Raw genomic sequence first — 21,528 nt, forward strand, 5'->3', positions numbered from 1 at the left:
GCTGTAATTGAGGTATTGACCACTTTTGATATGCCTATTAATGTGATTTTTTATTCTTCATACATGGTTCATTCCACACAATTATTTGAAAATGCTCAGTTATGATTTCATACAGATGAACAACTGATAACTTTATTTACCCAACTGCAAATAGCAGTTAGGAGTAAAATGTACCCTTTTTACAACACTCACATTAGGGCTCATACACCTCTTCCAGGACCTTTGACTGCAGGGAATCAAATGGCTGATTGCCTAGTTCCTATTGCAATATCTAATGCTAAACACTTTCACAATTTAACCCATGTTAATGCCTCTGGTCTCAAATGCAGATACAGCATTACCTGGAAAGAAGCTAAAGCTATTATCCATGATGCCCAACTTGCCAAATGGTGTTTTCCTCATCTTTTACAGGAGGAGTTAATCCTCAAGGATTGGAATCTAGTTCTCTTTGGCAAATGGATGTCACACATGTTTCTTCATTTGGGAAACTGGCTTATGTACATGTATGTGTGTACACCTTTTTTCACTTTGTCTGGGCTACATGCCAACCAGGAGAGTCTTCCACCTGTGTTAAACATCACCTTTTGCAGTGTTTTGCAGTGATGGGCATTCCAGCTTCTATTAAAACAGACAATTCCCCCAGGCTATACTAGCCAAGCTCTAGTACATTTTTCTCTATATGGATATTAAACACATTACTGGTATCCCATATAATTCTCAAGGACAAGTCATAGTGGAAAGAATGAATCTCTCCCTGTAAGAGCAGTTGCAAAAACAGAAAGGGGGAACAGGGATTATGGGACAGCCCATACACAATTGAATCTAGCATTATTAACTTTAAATTTTTTGAGTGTGCCTAAAGGCCAAATGTTAGCAGCTGAACAACATCTATAGAAACCAGCTGCAAAGACAGAAGCAGAACAACTGGTTTGGTGGAGAGATCTGATAACAAAAAGTTGGGAAATAGGTAAAATAATAACAGGGTAGAGGTTATGCTTGTGTTTCTCCAGGACTGAGTCAACAGCTGATTTGGATATCATCAAGAAACCTGAAACCTTATCATGAGTCAGATGCTGAGGAAGAGATTCCAGGAAGAACCCAAGGACCCCCTGGTTGCAGTCATGTCGAGACTGACACTGAGGAGGACCCCAACTGTCACGAGCAGCACCCATTGAATACAGCCACCCACCTGGGGACAGATCAAGAAGCTGTCACAGATGGCGGAAGGAAACCTGAGGAAAGAGGGACAACCAGTCACAATGAGTAATTTAATGGTAGCTATGATAGTGGTGATCACCATTGCCATGAGTATTCCTTCAACAAGGGCTGACACAGAGAACAATTATACTTATTGGGCAAATTTATCAATCTTGGCTGGCAATAATGCCTGGATGTAATCACTCTATGGCACAGTTATGCATGCTTTCTGATCTCAGTATTTGCCATAATAAATCTGGTCCTATAATTGAGGCATACTGGCCTCAAAAACCTATTTGTAAACAGAATTGAACCTGGGCAGAAAAAATGAATGTACTTGTTTAGGAAGATGGCATTGCAGAACAGGCAAAGGTGCTGGTGCAACGATTCCTATGGAATCATTATTGATTGGTCCCTAATGGGCTGTTTAGCTTGAATTGCACCCCTCTGCATGCCATGGCCATACTATGTTCAGCTGGTCTGAATAAAATGGTCAGATGGTAGAAATGATACGAAATATGGCAAGAGTTCCTATTATCTGGCACCATGGTGGTATAGTGGCCCCTCAACCTCAAATGATATGGCCCGTTATAGGACCTAAACATAAGGATTTGTGGAAACTATTAATGACTCTTAATAAGAACAAAATTTAGGAAAGAATAAAAAGCATCTAGAAGCACACTCTAAAAATTTGTCTTTGGATATTGTAAAATCAAAAGAACAAATATTTAAAGCATTCCAGGCACACCTGACCTTAATGCCAGGAACTGCAGTACTTGAAGGAGCTGCAGTTGGGTTAGCAGCTAGTAATCCATTAAAATGGATAAAAACACTTGGAAGCTCTATGATTTCAATGATGATTGTGCTTTTAATCTGTGTTGTTTGTCTTTGTGTAGTATGCAGATGCAGGTCCTGACTCCTGTGAGAAGTAGCTCACTGTGACAAAGCTGCTTTTGTTTTTATCTCTTTGCAAAACAAAGAAGGGGGACATGTTGGGAACAGGCCCCTGGATCTGGCCATAAACTGGCCCCAAAACTGGCCCTAAGCAAAATCTCCGCAGCACTGTGACATGCTCTTGATGGCCATGACACCCACGCTGAAGGTTGTGGGTTTACTGGAATGATGGCAAGGAACACCTGGCCCACCCAGGGTGGAAAACCCCTTAAAGGTGTTCTTAAACCACAAACAATCGCATGAGCTCTCTGTGCCTTAAGGACATACTCCTGCTGCAGATAACTAGCCAGACCCATCCCTTTACTTTGGCCCATCCCTTTATTTCCCATAAGAAATACTTTTAGTTAATATATAATCTATAGAAACAATGCTTATCACTGACTTGCTGTCAGTAAATATGTGGGTAAATCTCTGTTCAGGGCTCTCAGCTCTGAAGGCTGTGGGACCCCTGATTTCCCACTCCACACTCTGTATTTCTGTGGGCCTTTAATTCCTCTAGTGCCACTGGGTTAGGGTCTCCATGACCAAGCTAGTCTTGGCACCTGTGCAAGGCACAGGACTCTCGGTTTCCTGCCTATGACATGGGGTCAGAAGGAGCATGGGTAAGACTTGGTACTTTAGCCTCATCCTTCCCAGCAGACTCAGGCCTGGTCTCCAGCATCCCTTCCTCCCCCTTACCTGTGAGAGAAAGACTTTATCCTGGAGGCCAAGATCTTCACAGCAAAGCCATGTTCTGAATAACAATGACTTTCTATCCTGGGATATTATCTCCCAAATCGACCTCATCCAGCCCACCTTTTCTGGGTGACTTGGCTGCACCAACATCCTTCTTTGAATTCTCTGGGGAGTCCTTGTGGCTCTGGGGGTGACAAGGATGGAGCTGAGTCAGATGGGCCTAGCTGGTGAGGGAGGGCTGTCTGCCTCACTTCACCTGGGGGGGCATGTGCCTTATAGAACAGTGTCTGCATACCTTCCTGAGCCTCCAACCCACAGTCCCACCACATCCTCGGCACCCCTGCAGTCCACCGCCTCCTCCCTCCCACATCCTGAGCCCTCCCTTCCCATCTGCTGCTCCTCAGCCCACCATGGCATGGCTTCCACCTGAGCACACTGCCCAAAGCACTCTCCCCAGGGTCACCAATGCCACTGTTAGGGCCCAGCCCAAGGATCTTCTCCAGCCCTGATGTGTGTGACTTCTCAGCAGCACCCCCCACCACTGCACACTCCCTCCTCCTCTTCCCTGACCAACATGACCCCCCTGTCCCTCCGTCTCTGGCTCCATCCCCTTCCACCAGTCCTGAGCTGGGGATGTGCCTGGGCCCAGCCTCTTCTCTTTCTCACCTCATCCTCTCCATGGCTTCAGATATCCTCCTTACACCATGAAGTTCCCATGGCCAATCCTGATCCTGGCCCTGATCAGGCTTTTCAGATGAAGGGGACAGCTGCCTCCCAGGCATCACACGTGGCTGACCCTTAAGCGTCACTGAAGACTTGTCTTGTGGGAATGGAATTTAGCTTCCTCCACAAACTGGCCGCTGCTCTGTGTAGGTCCCCCTTCCCTGTTGAATCACTCACCCTAATCTCCCAACTGGCCCATGGTCCCCTACCTCTGTGGCCAAGCCCTGGGATGGGCATTTCTCCTGTTTCAAGACTGCCACTTGGAACCCCTCTAATAAGCCCACTGCTCTCTAAGTCAAGCTTCCTAAGCCAGCACTCTCAGGCACCAACCTAAAGCCAGCCTCAGTTTCTTCCTGCCTCCCACTCAGGTCTAGAAGCGCCAAAACACAGAAGGCTGAAGACCCTGCCCCTGCCCTCCCACCTCTGTGCTTTTGTCCAGGCTGCCCCTGATATTCCATTCTTTCAGGCATGCACACTCATCTTTCTAGGCCTAGGTGAAATAAGCCCTCTTCTCAAATGCCAGAATGACCACTGATGGCAGAATTACACCCCATCCCCCAACTTACAGGCTGTGAGGAGACTGGGGAGTAGGTGGCATAATTTTCCATTCCTACCTAGGCACCAGGGGAACAAAGGAGAGCCCCTCCTTGCCTTTGGGAGCTGGGGCCTCCTCTCAGAAACCCTCCAGCAAACACAGGCCTGCCTGGATGCCCATTGAGCAAATGGGGACCTGGGACCCCAGGGTGTGCCCATCAGCCAGGCAGCCTGCCTGGCTTGGCTTGGCTGAGAGCTCAAAAGTCTCAGCCCTGAGCAGAATCTGGGTCAGCTTCCAGATAGAACAGCGCACCCAGATCCACCCATCCCAGCCAGCCCCATCTTTTCTTCCCTACCCAGCTCTCAGCAGTGGGATTAGGGTGCATTTCCCAGAAATGTGTGGGCCCAAACCAGACCCACTGGAAGCATGGAAGCATGGAGCAGGAGCCTCAGACAGAGGTTTTGCCAGCACAGAAAGGCATACCAGGGACATGGAGAGAAGCTACTATCCCTCCCCTGTATCCCACGACATAGGAGAAATAGGACCTCCGGGAGCTCAGATATGGTCCCCTCCTTTTCACCCCAAATAAGGGTGTATGAGGCTCAGAAAGGTCCAGAGACTGACCCAAGGACACCGGTCAGAAGGAACCCAGATTCCCTTCCACAGCCACACCCCCACGGCTGCTGCACTGCCCGAAACCCTAGCCACTGAGAGTCTTCAATAACTGCATCTGCTGTCACCCCTCCATGAAACTGCCAAGAACCACGAGGATGCACAAGGACTTCTTCTCCCTTCCGGCGACCCAACAGCCCCCAGGCAGGGTAACCCCAAGCTCTTGGTAAGTGAGCAGCCCTGCCCCACAGTGAAAAACTGCCTGACACTAATGACTGAGCAGACAGGAGTAGGAGGGGCAGAGACCGATTGGTTTTCAAGAAGCAGCAAGAGGAAGGGCAGATAGGAGGAGGAACTTACCCTACAAGGTCCCAGAGAAAGGCTGTGTTGACTGGCATGCCCCTGGAATGAGGGGAGAAGCAGGAAGGGCCCCCACCCACTGTGAAGCAGCAGTTTTGAGCTCTGAGATCCCAGAAGTGGGGAGGCAGAGACCTGGACCTAGATGAGAAACCTGTGCTCCTTGGCGTGTCTAGAATGGGAGGCATGGATGAGGAGAGGGAAGACAACGCCAGGTGGCCACAGGCCCCATCCTCCCTCCCCAGCTCTGGGAGCCCACCACCTGCAGAGGGCATCTATCCCCTGATCAGATTTCAAAACAACGCGGCTGGTTCCCCAGAGGCCTCCTTTTACCCATGTCTGTCCTGCCCCTCCTCCTTCCTCTGGAGAACCCTGAAGGTCTCTTCATCTCTGGGTGAAGCCCTGGGGACCTCCCCAGTGAGAGAGTAGCCAACTTGTTCATGAGGACTCCACTGCTCCCTGGTGCCACTCTCTCCTGGGCCCTGGGGTCTCAGGACTGCCATGTTAGCAAAGTAGCCAGTTCCCTGGTGCCATCTGTGTTCCTCACTCCAGTCTCTGCCGCTACCCTTGCTCTAATGCAGCTGGTGGGTCCCAGGCTGGAGCTCGAGCTGGCTTTGGGCTTCAATGGGACCACACTTACCAGGGCTGCCCCAGGAAGGGTGCACTCTCCTTGCCTTGCATCTGGCTGTAGGTTGGCCAGAAGGACGGCTATGGGCCAGGAGGCCCCAGTGGCTCCAGGATACCAGAAAGCACAGCTATCTGCACTAGGGCCTATCTCCCTATACCCCCAGAAAGGGGCCACTCCTGGCAAGGCCACTGGGGGACAGGAGAACCCGGCATTTGGGGTACTTGCACCCCTGAAGATTGAGGGCCTAGGAGACTGGCTGACAGCGTAAGCACCCAGAATGGGGGTCCTCTGCTCAGCTTCCACCCCAGAGGGTTGGGCAGAACTGCTTTGGCAACAGCTGATGCAGAGCTGGGCCCAGGCCCTGAGGGGCTGCCCCAGTCTGCCAATAACAGGCACTGAGCATCTCCTCTGCCTTCTGGGCCTAGAGGCCGGCTGGGGCCTCTGGTTCCTGCTGTCCCCTGCAGGTGCCCTGACAGTCACCTCCTTCCTGAGAGTCACTGGTGATGGTGAGAGGGAGGTGGATGGAACCCCCCATCACTGTCTCCCAGAGGACAACTGCACTGGTACCCCAGGCCTCTGAGCTCCAACTGAGAAGCTGGCGGCTCCACCTTCCCATCCTCACAGCCCCTTCCCTGCCAGGAGGGAACCAAGTCTCTCCCAGGGGGGAACAGAGCTGGCAGCAAGAGGCCAAGGGCAGCTCAGCTGGGGAGAGGGAGCATGCTCACCTCACCAGGCACCCCCCAGGGCCTCTGCTGTGCTCCCAGGGCCCCGTCAGGACAGCTCTGGCATCCATCCTAACCAGCTTAAGTGGGAGCCAGGATCTCCCTACAGCCCTGCCCCTCCAGGCCCAGGGACCCAGGCAGAGCCTGTGCCTCTCCATAGCTCCCACCATGGGTTCTGGGCCTCACACAATGACCAGATGGGAAGAAGGGCCAGGCCTAGGCAGAACCCCTCTCTTACCCACTCCCCAGATTGAAAAAGAAATAGGTCATTTCACATGTCATGATTTTGTATAAATATTTGTAAGAAATTTACTAAAAACCTATATGAATTAATAAATTAATTAGATACAATCAGATACAAGATCAACATACAAACTTAAATTGTACTACTGTATAAAATTAGTCAATCTAAAAATTAAATGAAGACAAAAATACCATTGGTAAAAGCCTCTTAAAGGAAGAAATAGTCAGAAATAACTTTAAGAAAATAAGAGCAATGACATCATAGTGAAAATTATTCTAAAATGCTAAAAGTAATCAAAGAACTGAATATGTTGAGAGACATCAATATTCAAGAATAGCAATGCTTAATATTAATATCAAAATACTAAAAGCTGGATCTATAGATTTAATGCAAATTCTCTAGATTTTTTCAACAAAAATTTTAAACCTCTTCCTAAAATGCATGTGGATATGCAAAGGAAATAAAATATATGCAGTTTTTGAAAAGAATAACAAAATTTAGTTACTTACACTGCCAATATCTTTTTTTTTTTTTTCAGAGACAGGGTCTCGCTCTGTCACCTTGGCTGGAGTTCAGTGGCAGGATTACAGCTCACTGCAACCTGGAACTTCTGGGCTCAAGTGATCTTCCCACCTCAGCCTCATGAGTAGCTGGGACTACAAGTGCATGCCACTCATCCTACTAACATTTGTTTTTTCTTGTAGAGATGGGATCTTGGTGTGTTGCCCAGGATAGTCTCAGACCCCTGGGCTCAAGCAATTCTCCTGCCTTGGCCTCCCAAAATGCTTGGATTACAAGTGTTAGCCACCTTGCTCACCCATCCAGTATCAATTTTTACTGCAATGTTATAGTCTGGTACTAGCATAAGTATAGATCATGTAGGCCAACAGAATAGAATAGAAGGGCCACTAATAAACACATTAATTTATGGTAGATTGATTGTGTCAAAGATGCCAAGAAATTGTAAAAGGAAAATAAATGTCTTTTCAAAAAATTTTGCTGGGAAAATTAAATATACACTTTGCAAAAGGAAAAAGTGGACTCCTAACTCAAACCACAGACCCCCAAAAATACTCAGAAAGGGTAATATATCAAAATGTAAGAGGTTAAACACAAAATTCTTTGGAGAAATCTTATAGTTAATATTTGTATTCTTGGGTTACATAAATATGTCTAAGATATTACACCAAAGGCACAATTTTATTAAAAAAATAAATTATACTTTATTGAATTGGAAACTTTTGTTTTTAGAACATCAAAAAGAATATGAAAAAATATGCTGCTTAATGGGAAAGAATATTTTAAATTGTATACATTATTTGGGTATATTAGGGTTTATAAAGAACACACACACATATATATTTTATATAAAATCTCATTTATATATGGAATCTTAAAAACCAAACTCAGAGAAGCTAGTATCTGGAATATATAAAAAACTCTTATCGGTCAATAATAAAACAACTATTGACCAATTAAAAATGGACAAAAGATTTGAATAGATGTTTTCCATAGAAGATACACAATTTGCCAATTTGCTCAATTTCATCAGTTGTTAAGAAAATACAAATCAAACCACAATTAGTACTAGTTGACACCCACTAGAATGGCTATACCAAAGATACAATGACAAATGTTAGAAAAGAAGTGGAGAATATGGAACTCACATATGCTGCAAATAGGAATGCAAAATATTGTGCCACCTTGAAAATAAAACAATACAAAATAAAAATGTGGCTATCCCTCAAAATGTTGCACATAAAATCACTATAGGACACAGAAATTCTAACCCAAAGTTAGTATGCAAATGAAATTCCTATAATCATACAAAGACTCTCATATGAATGCACATAACATGTGGTCATGTCCATGCAATAGAACTCCACTTGCCATCCAAGAGGAATAATGTAATGATGCAATGATGCAAACTACAACAGAAATGAAACCCAAAAACATTAGGCTAAGTGAAAGGAACCAGACCCAAAAGACCACATAATTCATGATCCTGGCTATTAGAAACTCTGATAATAGGCTCATCTATAGAGACATAAAATTGATTGTTGTCTAGATCTGACATGGCAAAGGTGAATGCAAGTAGGATGCATTTTCCTCTTAAGGGATACAAATATTCTAAACTTAGATGGTAATTAAGCTTGCATGGCTCTATAAATATACCAAATAGCCTGGAGTTGTACTTAAAATATGTGATTATATTATATAAAATATACCCCAGTAAAGCATTTTTAAAAATTAACAGGTCAACATACACTAAGGTTGTTTAAGATTTTGAGAAACCCAGGGCACAGATTGTAAAAATGAAATATATTTCTTGTCCATTTCAAAGCATAATAAAGAAAACGGAGGCAGCAAGCTAACACGCAAAGGTTTGGTTAGTGATGCAGGAGTATTAATGTGCAGGAACCACGTGATTCGTTTAACCAGGTCAGAAAAGCAAAGGAAATGATCGTAATTTATTGAAGACCACTCTGACTCAGAGTGACTCAGATTGTTAGGAATGTGAAAGCTGTACTCGTAGGTTTGGGCATATTTCTTATCAAACACAGTTCAAAAGAGCCATCTCATAGAAAGGTTATCAACGACTCTCCTATCCGCAGTTTCCTGGAGTTTTAAACTTGTCTATCGCCAGTCCTAAAACTGCATTGTAGTCACTCATTCTAAACCCAATGTAACACTCAAATCTAATACGAAACTCCACATTTCATGACTACCACGTTCAATAATTTGCCTTTTTTTTTTTTTTTTTTTTTTCATTTTTTGGCCAGCCCTCTGCATTCCCTCTGTTTATAGCCCTACCTGTCGCCGCTCGGTCTGGAGCAAAATTGTCCACCTCGGGAGCTGGGGCTGCGGGTCCGCGTACTGCACCGGGCGCCCGTGTTGGCTGGCTCAGGAGCTGTGGGGCGGGCTTGGCGCTCACAGGGCGCAGATGTCCCCTGACAGCCCCGGGAGCCCGCGGCCGCCCCCCGCACCAGGCCGCGCTCCCCTCAGCAGGCGCCCCAAGGGTTCTGATCTGGGCTGGAAATTGCGCCCAGCAGAGAAGGAGGAGGGGGAGCGCCGACCCCACCCTCCGCTCCGCACGGTCGGCCAAGTAAACCCAATTCCAATTCCGTAATAAAAGGATGCAGAGGTGCGCAACTAGCTCCGTTCCTTCCTGCTGCCTGCCCTTAAGGGGTGGCCCCGCTGTCTCCAAGGCTCAAGGAGCTTCCCCGCCCAGGAGCCCCGCGACTCCCCCGAACCAAGTTTGCCAAGCGTCACGTGTGGCAGGCGGGAGCCCAGGCCTCCTGGCCGCGTCCACCGGGCGATGCAGAGAGCGATGCCAGTTTCACAAAATACCCCGCGCCGGGTAGGGGCGACCCTAGGAGCCCCACGGATCTATCTCCCAGACGCCCTACAGAAGGACTCTGCAAGACCTAAACTGCTGAGGCCCCTTCTTTCCACCCTTTACCTCTCCGGGGAGCCATCATTCCCCTGCGAGCCCCCCCGCCAGGTTATTCACGCGCACCCCGCATTGACCTCTGGCCTTGGAGCACCCTCGAGTTTTCCCCACCCGGAACATGGGACTCCACAATTATTCCCCTCCAAAGACTCCTCCCAAACCTGTCTCCTGGCATCAGCGACGCTGACACACTGCGGCAACTGCCCAGGCTGCCCTCTTCCCTGCCCCAACCACCTCAGGGTCTCCACAATGAGTTCCCCAGGTCGAGGGCTGTACTGAGACCCCGCACAGCGACCCCGACTCACAGGAGGACCCTCCAGCACTCCCTCAGACATCCCGCCCCCCCTACAGGGGAGACTAGGCCCTACCCTCCACCCAGGCGATGGCTTCCCCCAGCCACCCCTAAAAAGATGCTTTCCCGGAGACCCCGCACAGGGCGCCTCTGTCACACAGGGGCGACCCCATAAATTCCTCCCCAGACATCTTCCCCCCTCCCCAGATGGAGACCTCACAAGCGGAGAACTCCCCTTGAGAGGATCCTCAGAAACCATCCTCAAAGCCACCACCACAATCAGAAAGACCCAAGGGAGAATCGTGGGCACGAAACACATCTCCACACACGCACTCCTCCCGGCACTCACGGCCACCTCACCCCATGGAGACCTCAAAACGCTCTCCGTATGTTGCAGGGAAAAGAAAGGGAGAGCCCAGCAGAACTTCCCGCAGGAGAATCCATTTTCCTTTTATTCATTATGCAGTGGAGCCTAAGTGCAGGGCACGAAGGATTTTACACAAAATTTGAAGTTGTTATGTATAGGTTTTCATGGCAATGTAAACATTTAACAAAGATACAGATAATAGATAATAAACCCATCCTAAGAACATTATCACCAGGTTTCAGCAATTCTTATTTTGCCATTTATTTTCAACTATCAATCCAAATATCCTAGTAGTATTTTAAATCAAATATAAGATACAATATCATTAATTTTGGAAAAACTTAAGTAACTATATCTAACAAGTGAAGATAAAAAAGAAAATATTATCACAACTAATATAATTTTTAATATATAAAATAGATAAATTTGTGTATTCACCAGAGTAGACTTTACAACCACTGAAGGTTTTGCATGAAACGTTTTAACATGTTTAGTCGAATATTTTATCTTCAGACAAAATATCAATACATGAAAACATTCAATTACATATAAAGGGCCATAGATTATGGTTGGAGGAGGAAATCGCAAATTGACAGTGGGATATCCCAAACCACTGCACTGTGAAAGTAAACACAAGAAAGAAAATAGGGATTCCTATAGTGCCCGATAAAAGGAAAGGAAAGGTAACTCGCAGAGAGCCAATCCCTTACTTTGCCGTATTCAAATGTCTAGAACAAGGCACAGGTCTGGCCATACCCAAGAAAAGATGAGGATTCAGGGTGTAACAAAAGACAGCAGAGATCATGGGGCATCTTAGGATTCTGCCCCCTACATCCACCCTTGCACAAAAACTTGATCTAACATCTCACATTGGTGGGGATCTGGTGTTCTTGTAAGAGAAAAGAAAGTCTCAGAAAGTGGCTCCCTTGTAGACTCTGAGGCAGTTGATCCTCAGCACCTTCTATTTTGGAAGCCAGAAAATTATTTCTTGATTGACAAGGGGGGCAGTCCTGTGCACCATAGGAGTCCCATTGTTGACTGCATGTCAGTAGGTGCCACCAGTTATTACAACCAGAACTGCGTGAGTAAACTTCCTCAGGATGCAGAAGCCGCTCCCGTGAGAACCGCAGCTCTTCTCCATATGCAAACAGACAGATGCAGACAGCACCAGCAATCTCTTGAACCACTGCAGTGCACTGGAAAATGTGAGGTGCGGTGTGTCCCTGTGTTAGAATTATAGACAGGCTTTTGTTTTGTTGATAAGCGCTGAGACCACACAATGCACCGGGGCAAGATTAGCTGGGAAAATGATCTTCTGATAAGGTTTTGAACCCAGATGCTCCTCGTTTGTTGTTTTCCCGGAACTGGGTAAATTCAGTTTTCACTTCTGTAGCTCCCCTAACAATCCCAAGGCCAGGTCTTTTACTGCTTCCCTAGGTGGAGTGACCATTATCGGCCTGGGAGAAGATGAGCTGATTTCATCTCTTCCTTTATAACCATGACGTGGGGGCCTCATTTCACATGCACAGATTCCCTCCGAAGACTAGATGAGCAGACCTGAGCCACCCTGGTGCTTGGAGTAACAACAGTCTTGCCCCAATGCCACTCTCTCTTCCCACCATTGTTGAGTTTTGGGCCATCATGCATTCAGTGCCTCAGTGGACAGAGAACCAAACCCAGGTGCTCTCACAAATCTGGAGCCAATTCTAAAGTTTTTTTAGCTCCAGCTCAGCTCAGACCACTGTCACCCGCTAGGGACTGTGGGTGACTGTGGACACCACTGGCACCTGCTTGAGACTGGGTAACTGGACTCTGAGCTGGGATGTGCTGTGTCCATGTGACACTCCTTCTCTCCAAGAGTTGTTCAAGAAGGTGGTGCCCTAGGAAAGCCATCTGGACCCAGTGAAAGAGGAAGGGCAGGAAGCACCTGGCACCCACTGTTCATCCCACCATCACCCAGTTCCACAATGTGGCTAACTTGAAGATACTTCCTCTTGATGAAAATCCTAAACAAACAAACAAAAAAAACAAATAACAAATAAAACAAAGAAGAAAAAAGAAAATCCTAATATTGTTGTTTCTTTCAGCAGAAGTGATATTTTCTAGTCTTTACAGTTGAGAAGTTCAGGGTCTTATAAGGCTAATTTTTCTCTTTAAGATAAGATGGCATTAGAGCACCCAATACCAATGAAATTCATGCTGATAACCCTTTTCAAAGCAGCGGCATCTTGATGCAAGTCTTTGTATTCACACAGCCGTGACATAGCCTAGGAAAGTAAGTCAAAGAGAAAACAGGTACAATTTTAAAAAGGGCTCCAACTTTTTTTTTTTTGAGATGGAGTCTTGCTCTGTTGCCCAGGCTTGAGTGCAGTGGCACGATCTCGGCTCACTGCAAGCTCCACCTCCCAGGTTCACACCATTCTCCTGCCTCAGCCTCCTGAGTAGCTGTGACTATAGGCGCCCGCCACCATGCCCGGCTAATTTTTTGTATTTTTAATAGAGATGAGGTTTCACCATGTTAGCCAGGATGGTCTTGATCGCCTGACCTCGTGATCCTCCCTCCTCGGCCTCCCAAAGTTCTGGGATTATAGGCGTGAGCCACCGTGCCCGGCCGGGCTCCAGCATTTTTTAAAAGGCATCACTGATGAGAAGCCACACATACAGATTCCTTTAGATGGTCCCTTTGCAACTGCTTTGGCTGAGGTTTACACTGCCAGGTTCTGAGGATGCTACTCCCTGCCCATTCACTAAGGTGATCTCCTTTAAGGGCTATGAATAGATTGCCAGGGCTGTGAATAGATTGCCAGAGCCAAGAGGAATTTACTTTATTAAGTTATTTTAAAATTGGGCTCATCGCTTGATGATAGTCACATAAAAAATAAAATAGGACTCCCAAAGATTTCAAGAGTATTGTGACAAGTTCCTAACAACAATATCATCTGTTACCTGTGCACTTGTTCCTTCAATGTAATAAACATGCACTTGTGCCAAAAAATTGATTTACTCAGTGATTCAAATTCTACCAAATCCTTGTTAGTTACTATATACTCAAAGCAAATTTTAATGAGACAGGTTTGTGCTGGGCTATTTGGAACATCCAAGAAGTCTAATGACTGAAGCACCATAAGGTGCTACTTTACATGCACATTGTGGTAGAAAAATGTATTATTCTAAAGTATCACCAAGATACCAGAGAAAGTGCCAATTTTATATATGTCTATTTCAGTTGTAATTTTCCTGTATACTCACCAAGGGTCATAAGCCATAAATCTTACATTACCCCATGAAAGTTACCATTTTCATTAAAAACCCATGTCCTTCCTACAGCCAGTACTTGAAACACTGGCACCTTATACAGTCTAAGTACAAGTCTCTCAGCCACTACTGCTTTGTCTAATAAACTCATGGGACTGCACCGTGATATATACAGTAGACAATGACATAAATTTGCAAACTGTGTAAGTAAAAGACAGTCAAGAGTGGTAAGTGCATTGTGTATATAGGTATAATTAGGAATACAATTGCATTTATTCAAGCATTGTTGTGTGAACGGATAGAGGTTAAAAACAAAACCCATTAAAATCAGATTAAATTTAATTAAAAATATTCTGAATTATGGTCATAGCAGAAAGAATATCAATAAATTTTTAAGAATATGGATCATTGGCCTGGCGCAGTGGCTCACACCTGTAATCCCAGCACTTTGGGAGGCCACGGTGGGCAGATCACCTGAGGTCAGGAGTTCAAGACCAGCCTGACCAACATGGTGAAACCCAGTCTCTACTAAAAATACAAAATTAGCTGGTTGTGGTGGCATATGCCTGTAATCCCAGCTACTCGGGGGGCTGAGGCAGAAGAATTGCTTGAACCCGGGAGGCAGAGGTTGTGGTGGGCCAAGATTGCACTATTGCACTCCAGCCTGGGCAAAAAGAGTGAAACTCTGTCTCAAAAAACAAAAAAACTAATTAATTAATTAATTAATTAAGAATATGGATCCTTCTATAGACCATAAAAGATAAGAAATATGATGCCAAAGAAATAAGCTCTTTGCTCTGTTAATTTTAAGGCTTCCATTTTCCAAATCACTACTTAATATGATTTTGTAACAGATGTTGGCTTTTGTGGCCGATGGAAAACTCCACTAAGTGACTTCACATCCTTACCTCCAGTTTCTGGGCTTTATCTTTGTGAAGAAAACTAAATAGAAAATACAGGTCATGGTCATTTGCCAAGGCATGCAGGTCAAAGTAATATTTTGCATAAACACTGGCAGATACATGAATATTAAACTCAAGTAGCTCCAAGAAACACTTTTCCATCTTGCTCCTGGGGAAGGAGAAACACAATAAAACCAACATAGGACAATTCTAGTCAAGTGGCTTATCTTTAAAAATATCATTCTGAGCTACTAGGATGCTCTAAATTCTATTTTGAAACACATAAAGGCTGCCTGATCAGGTCCCTACACTAATGTCCAAACAAGACACAGCTGCTTGGGGCTCTTCTGCATCCCAGCACCCCAAGTTTGGGATAAGGGAAAGGTGGAAGCCTCTTCTGCACTCTTGCTGCTGACTTGGGGCTCATTCTTCAGAGTTCCCTTAGGGCAGCTGCACAACTCAAACTCCATGCTCACTCACAAGCCCCACAATAGCAATCACATGACAGGAATGATGGGTGTCATTTATTAGCTCTTTAGGACCTCCAGGCATTTTTACCAGGACGATAACAGGAAGGGGCTTACTGAAGTAGAGAAGCACCAACAAGAGGACTGGGTGCATCACCATGGCAACAAATGGACCCATGGAGAGCCACCCTATTATCTCAGAGGAGGAAAAACTCTAAGGCTACAAGAAGGATTCATCCCAAATAAATACGTAAGCAAGCTACATTCCATGGCAAAAAGAATCCCCTTCCCTCTGCTCCAGCCCACAAGGCTATGTCAAAGGGGCATAACCCAAGTTTCTGCTCACCTTAGTATTATGAAGAGTTGAAACTGCCACTATGACAGGGAAAGGATATTCTTTAAAGTTTGAAAGGCAGAAAAATCAAGGAGAGACATTTTGGCTAGACTAAACCCATTTTACGATGTGATTTCTAGTAGGGCCCTGGCCTTACACATGCAGTGTTGCTCCTGAGTTGCGAATGCAACCCTGAAGTGCTCAGCGTGTCACCCCTGGCCAGAACGGGATGTGGGGGAGTTGGATGCAGTGGGAGACTAAAGGGCTGGGAGCCGTCCTCTGCCACACGGTCATCCAGCCACCCTCACCAAGGCTAAATTAATAGGTACAGAGTTAGAGTAAATCTGGCTGCTTTCAGAATAACCCCTGTAATGAGTTAATTGCTTAAAAATGATCACTATCTGAACAATATATTTGGTTTCTTGGTTTGAAAATTTTAATATTTTGCCCACTGGCTAACTCAACAAATGCTTGATGTTCTCCTGTAAGGGGGGCAGTTAGACCACGAGCCAAAATGAGGTGATCTCATTTGCTGAACTTAAAACCCAGCTGAACCTACTTCCAAAATTAATTTTCTGTTCAAAAGTCCATAAGTCCATAGAAATGTAAATATATATATTTGAATTATATATATAATTAAGTATATAATTATATATAATTAAGTATATAATTATATATAATTATATACTTAGTTATATATAATTATATACAATTATATACATAATTATATATAATTATATACATAAATATATATAATTATGTATATAATTGTATATAATTATGTATATAGTTTGAATTATATATAATTACATGTATATAATTCGAATTATATATATAATTATACGTATAATTATATATATAATTATACGTATAATTATATGTATATGTATATGTATAATTATAAGTATATAATTATATATATAATTTGAATTATATATATTATATAATTCAAATATATATGAATATATTTCATATATTCATATATATTTGAATTATATGTAATATATTATATATAAAATTATATATAATTCAATTATATATAATTCAAATTATATATATAATTCAAATAATATATGAATAGATAGCTAATCAGGACTAGACTTATGACAGCAATTAAAGGCACTTCACGATCCCTTTTTATTTTCTCCACTAGTACATTGTAACCGTGTAGAAATACAGTACTTCACAGAATTAACATATTAATAGAAATTTAATCCTGAAGAAAAGCATTCTGTGTATAGAATATGCATCTTCTGGGCTTTGTGGTTTCTTTTAAACGGCTAGATGATTGAATAACATACCCTTTACAGACACAGCAAATTTTCCAAATAGCAGCTACTTAGTTTAACTTACTCTTTAGAAAGGAAATATATTCTAGGGAGACACATACATATTGGAAAGTTTTTTTTTAATTTTATTATTATACTTTAAGTTTTAGGGTACATGTGCACAACGTGCAGGTTTGTTACATATGTATACATGTGCCATGTTGGGATATTGGAAAGTTTTAAGAAAAATCTGATCAACACCAATTTTTTAACTATTACATTTACACTCGAAATGGGACCATTGCAAACAGTCAACAGCAGGGGGCTGAAACAAATGTCTATAAACACTTTGACGTAATGCTTTTCAAATTCCCAAGATCATAAACAGAAGCAACCTTTTCGGAGCATAGATCCTGGTGTTTCACCATTCACACACCAACAGCACTGTTTGGAACTGGTTCTTCTTGGAGCTAGGCTCTGCCCCACTGCTCCTGGAGCTCACTTCTGTGGAAACCTGCACATATCCCTGCATGCTCTCTGATCTTGTGACTAGAACTCAGAGCCCCAGCCAGCTGAGCTGCAGGTTTTGAGAACAATTCAGCTGCCATGATGGTAGAACTAAGTGTTCATGATTACAAATTTGAAGCCGCCTTTGCAAAAATTGTAACTAAGAAAATCGTGACAGTGAAAGAGAGCTGATCTAACTGACTTCATCTTGCTTCTAACCTCCAAGCTGTCCTTGTTCATTCCTAGGCAGAGGCCAAACTAACTTTAGGATGAACTTAGTTTATAGTTTAATTTTGAAACAAAGACAGTAGCAGCCCTTTCCCAAAACAAACCCGCTTCCTGCCTGGGAACTAGCCTGCCTTTCCAGGACTAACAAATTAGCCACAAGATTAGAAATTATGGTTTAGGAGTCATGCGGCTGAAGGCTGCAAGAGTCGGAACCTCCCCCATATTTCTCCTGGGAATAATATCACTATTGTAAAACCTAAGATCAGTGCTTGAGATATTTTGCAGGCCCTGTACTGGGAAAATGTGGCACCACTCCAAGCAATAAACTTGGCTCATCTGGTTTTGTGGCCCCCACCCAGGAGCCATCTCAGTGCAGGAGGACAGCTTCAACTCTCTATGATTCCATCTCTGATGTGATCAATCAGCACTCACCACTTTCTGACCCCCTACCCACCAAATTATTCTTTAAAAAACCATCCCAGAGTTTTCAGAGAGACTAATTTGAGTAATTCGCCTGTCTTAATAAATCAGCGCTGACTAGGCAGCAGGCAAGGAGAAGTTGGGCAGTCACAAATCTTGCTTCCTTTGAGGAACCAGTTTACAAATGGATGACTATGATCAAGGCCACCTTAGTGTTTGCAACGTCCAAAGTATTTCCGTTAGTTTCAAATGCATTTGCTATCACACTCTTTGCTAAAATGGCTACCAGAAATATCACCATGATCACTTGTTTTACACTATAAGCAAAGTGGTGGCAAAAATAGATTTTTGTTTTTCTTTTTGAGACAAGGTCTGGCTCCATCACCCAGGGCTGGAGTGCAGTGATGTGATCACAGTTCACTACAGCCTCAACTTCCCAGGCTCAGGCAATTCTCCCACCTCAAACTCCCAGGTAGCTAGGACTACTACAGCTGCCTGCCACCATGCCCAGCTAATTTTTTTAAAAAAAATTTGTACAGACAGGGTTCACTGTGTTACCCAGGAGGTCTTCAACTCCTGAGCTCAAGCGATCCACTCACCTCAGCCTCCTGAAGTGCTGGGATAACACGCATGAGCCACTGAGCTCAGTCGCAAAGGGCTAATTTTTAAATGTAGATATACACTGAGGTATACCTACAATAGACAGTATATCTTCAATTGCAGACATACACTGAGGTGATTCAGAATGACAGTATTATCTGGAGTCATGGACAAAGGTCACAAAACTAACTTGTCCCATGCCTGGAATGATCTTGATCTGCTGCTGCTGCTCAGTGTGAACAAGGGCTACTCCCTCGTCTTGCACAGATGCAGCCTGCACAGCTGTCCTCACTGTCGAGCAGGCACCCAGAAAGGCTCTGCTGGAAATGCCTCCCTGCTCTCCCTGCCTACCAGCTCCAGGGCCCTTCCCTTCACAGCAGTCATGAGGCCAGATTGGAAGGGAGCCCTGGTGAAGCTGTGTTTCAGTGTCATGTTGGTGCATCTGGGAGGAACCCCATGACTCCGCAAGACTCCTTGCACTCTCATGGGCAACTCCAGACCCCAGCATGCTGCTGCGGATGTCTGACTACCCATGGAGCTTTGTGAGTGTGGTGGGCATGGGGAGATGCCTCAGAAATGCTTCTCACACTGTGGGAGGCAAACGTTGGAGCTTCTAATTCATCAGGCTAATTTCCAAACACATGCAACACTCCCAATGGGGAGGGGCCAGGGCACAGGAATCTGTGGCTATTTAACTTCATATCTCAAGGTTCCTATAAAAACAGATCTTCAGATAAAATGGGGAGGAAAGGACCAGCAAAGGCAACTACACAAAGGGTGACTTAGGTTAAAGCTATAACTTCTCCATAGTCCAGAGTCCTTAAGACCTTAACAGTGGCCAATTATTTCAAAGGTCAAATGTTTGCCCCTTAAAAAGGGACTGAAACTGGCAGATAGCTTCTAAAAAGCTATAAAGATATTTATTGTACTGTGTCATTCTAATAGTACACTTGTAAGAGGTTTGCCAAAAAAAATCAGAAAAATACTTTTCAGTTTATCCAGGAAGTTATTACAACAATAACACATCAAGACCTACCCATGAATGCCAAAAAATATAAACTGTTATACTAAAGCTGGATAGAGAGAAGTCTGGTCTTATGCCTATTTCCTTTATCTGCACAATGAAACCTATAAAGATATTTTTTACAGTGTTAACTTGGAGAGCAAATGAGGTATGGAAATTGGTTACACAGTTCGCCAAAACCTTACAAACTCACATGTTCTCAACTGCAGTGTCCTTGGGATTCTGGCTGTCATCCACACTCCACAGACCACGATTTCTCCAAACCTTGGAGGCAAGAAGCATGGTTCCAAGGACAATCTTCTTCCAATTAGTAGGACAAAGATCGATGTTAGCACTAGTTAGAAGTCGTTCGATGTACACCTGCAAAATAGAGCACTGCTCTTTGATTTCAGTTCAGCTTAAATGTGGTGATACGAACATTTAAAAATGAAAGATTTCTTCTGGTTTTGACCAGAAAGTAAGTGCCTTTTATTCTTATGTTCTGCAGAGACTTTGCTCAGACAAAGCAAGAGGCCAAATCACAGTCATAGTCAGATACCTCTGCAGCCTACTCTGCCTATAGACATTTCCAGCCCAATTTTGGTCACAGGGAGGACTGGACATCCCTGTGGGCACAAAGAGAGGCACCATCAGCACCTTCACACTCATGAAAGGCAGCACAAACTCAGGCCCAGTGCAGATTAAGTTTGTTCAGGAAACACTCCAGTGCTGTCTGTGTGCAGCATCACACCTGGCTGGCAGGTACATAGGAATTTTACAGGTATACCATGCTTGAATATGTAACACTCAAGTGATACTGAGAACACTGCTGTCTTCTCCTTTTCACAATAACTAACCGGCTCTTGGGACACCAGCTGAGGAACCGCAGATCAAGCTCACTTCCCAATGCCTGCCATGCAGACAGCATGACAAGCACAGGTCTCTGTGGCTGAGAAATAATCTCCGTATTCAGTGCTTGATAAGGAACACATGAGTATGAAAGGAGGGTCCTGCTCACAGCCCCTATGTTCCACATCTCCACAATCTCTTCAAGAAAACTCATTTCTTGTTCTATAGTATCTGCATTCAGTCAATTCAGTTGGGTTTTAGGCAGAGACAGCTGTCGGCCTCTGTATCCCTGGGGTTCCTCTCAACATGCCAAGCAGTTTGTGAGACAATCTCAGAAAGTATTTTCTATCTATCCGATCTCTATCCTATAAAGAACTTGGTGAGGGACCAGCTGAGTGGAGGTTACAGAGGTGAGCGGTGAGGCGTTGTTATCCCAGAGGGTGCTCTGCAGAAGAGTATGTCTCTATGCTACTTGACATCTTTGTATCAAGATCAAAGGAAAACAGTTCATTTTAAGAGAGTTCATTTATTGTCTGAAGGTTATCAGATTGGCGGCTCAGATATGGCAGTGTTCTCCAAACTCAACTGTGTTTTCAAAATCAAATGGCTCTTGAACATGATATGTTCTTAAGAGAGATTCTGCTCCCTTTCCCCCTAACTCTGCACTATCGAGTATCCCAGGAATGACCCTCCCTCCCAGGGTTCAACTCCACAGCACTCATTAGAGAGCACTTAAACAGAATTGGCAAGCCCTCAACTTCCTGTCACCTTTACTGGTAAGCTGGACCTGCTGACACTCACCGAAACCACTTGCCCTCCTGGGTCAGTGAGAAAGCTCCTTTTTTTAACACCAACTCTTCTATCAGCACAGTGGATCCCATCCCACTTTTGCAGAACACTGTTCCCCAAATCACCTCTTCTTGAAGCCTTTCTCC

The 21,528-nt window shown here is 44.4% G+C and overlaps 1 protein-coding gene across 1 annotated transcript in view; it reads right to left on the bottom strand.

Moving 5' to 3' along the window:
* The window catches only part of CCNYL1B (cyclin Y like 1B), a 53,933-nt gene that overhangs the window by 12,952 nt on the left and 19,453 nt on the right, over positions 1 to 21,528 (bottom strand). Inside the window, exons 5-8 of the mRNA XM_019011665.3 lie at positions 19,959 to 20,125; positions 14,924 to 15,086; positions 5,057 to 5,098; positions 4,116 to 4,163 (exon numbers count right to left, since the gene is read on the bottom strand). Coding sequence (XP_018867210.3) covers positions 4,116 to 4,163; positions 5,057 to 5,098; positions 14,924 to 15,086; positions 19,959 to 20,125 — 420 coding nt within the window. The remainder of the gene's footprint in view (positions 1 to 4,115; positions 4,164 to 5,056; positions 5,099 to 14,923; positions 15,087 to 19,958; positions 20,126 to 21,528) is intronic.

The sequence above is a fragment of the Gorilla gorilla genome, chromosome 18 (genome assembly GCF_029281585.2).
Source record: "Gorilla gorilla gorilla isolate KB3781 chromosome 18, NHGRI_mGorGor1-v2.1_pri, whole genome shotgun sequence".
In the NCBI taxonomy this organism is placed as follows: Eukaryota; Metazoa; Chordata; class Mammalia; order Primates; family Hominidae; genus Gorilla; species Gorilla gorilla.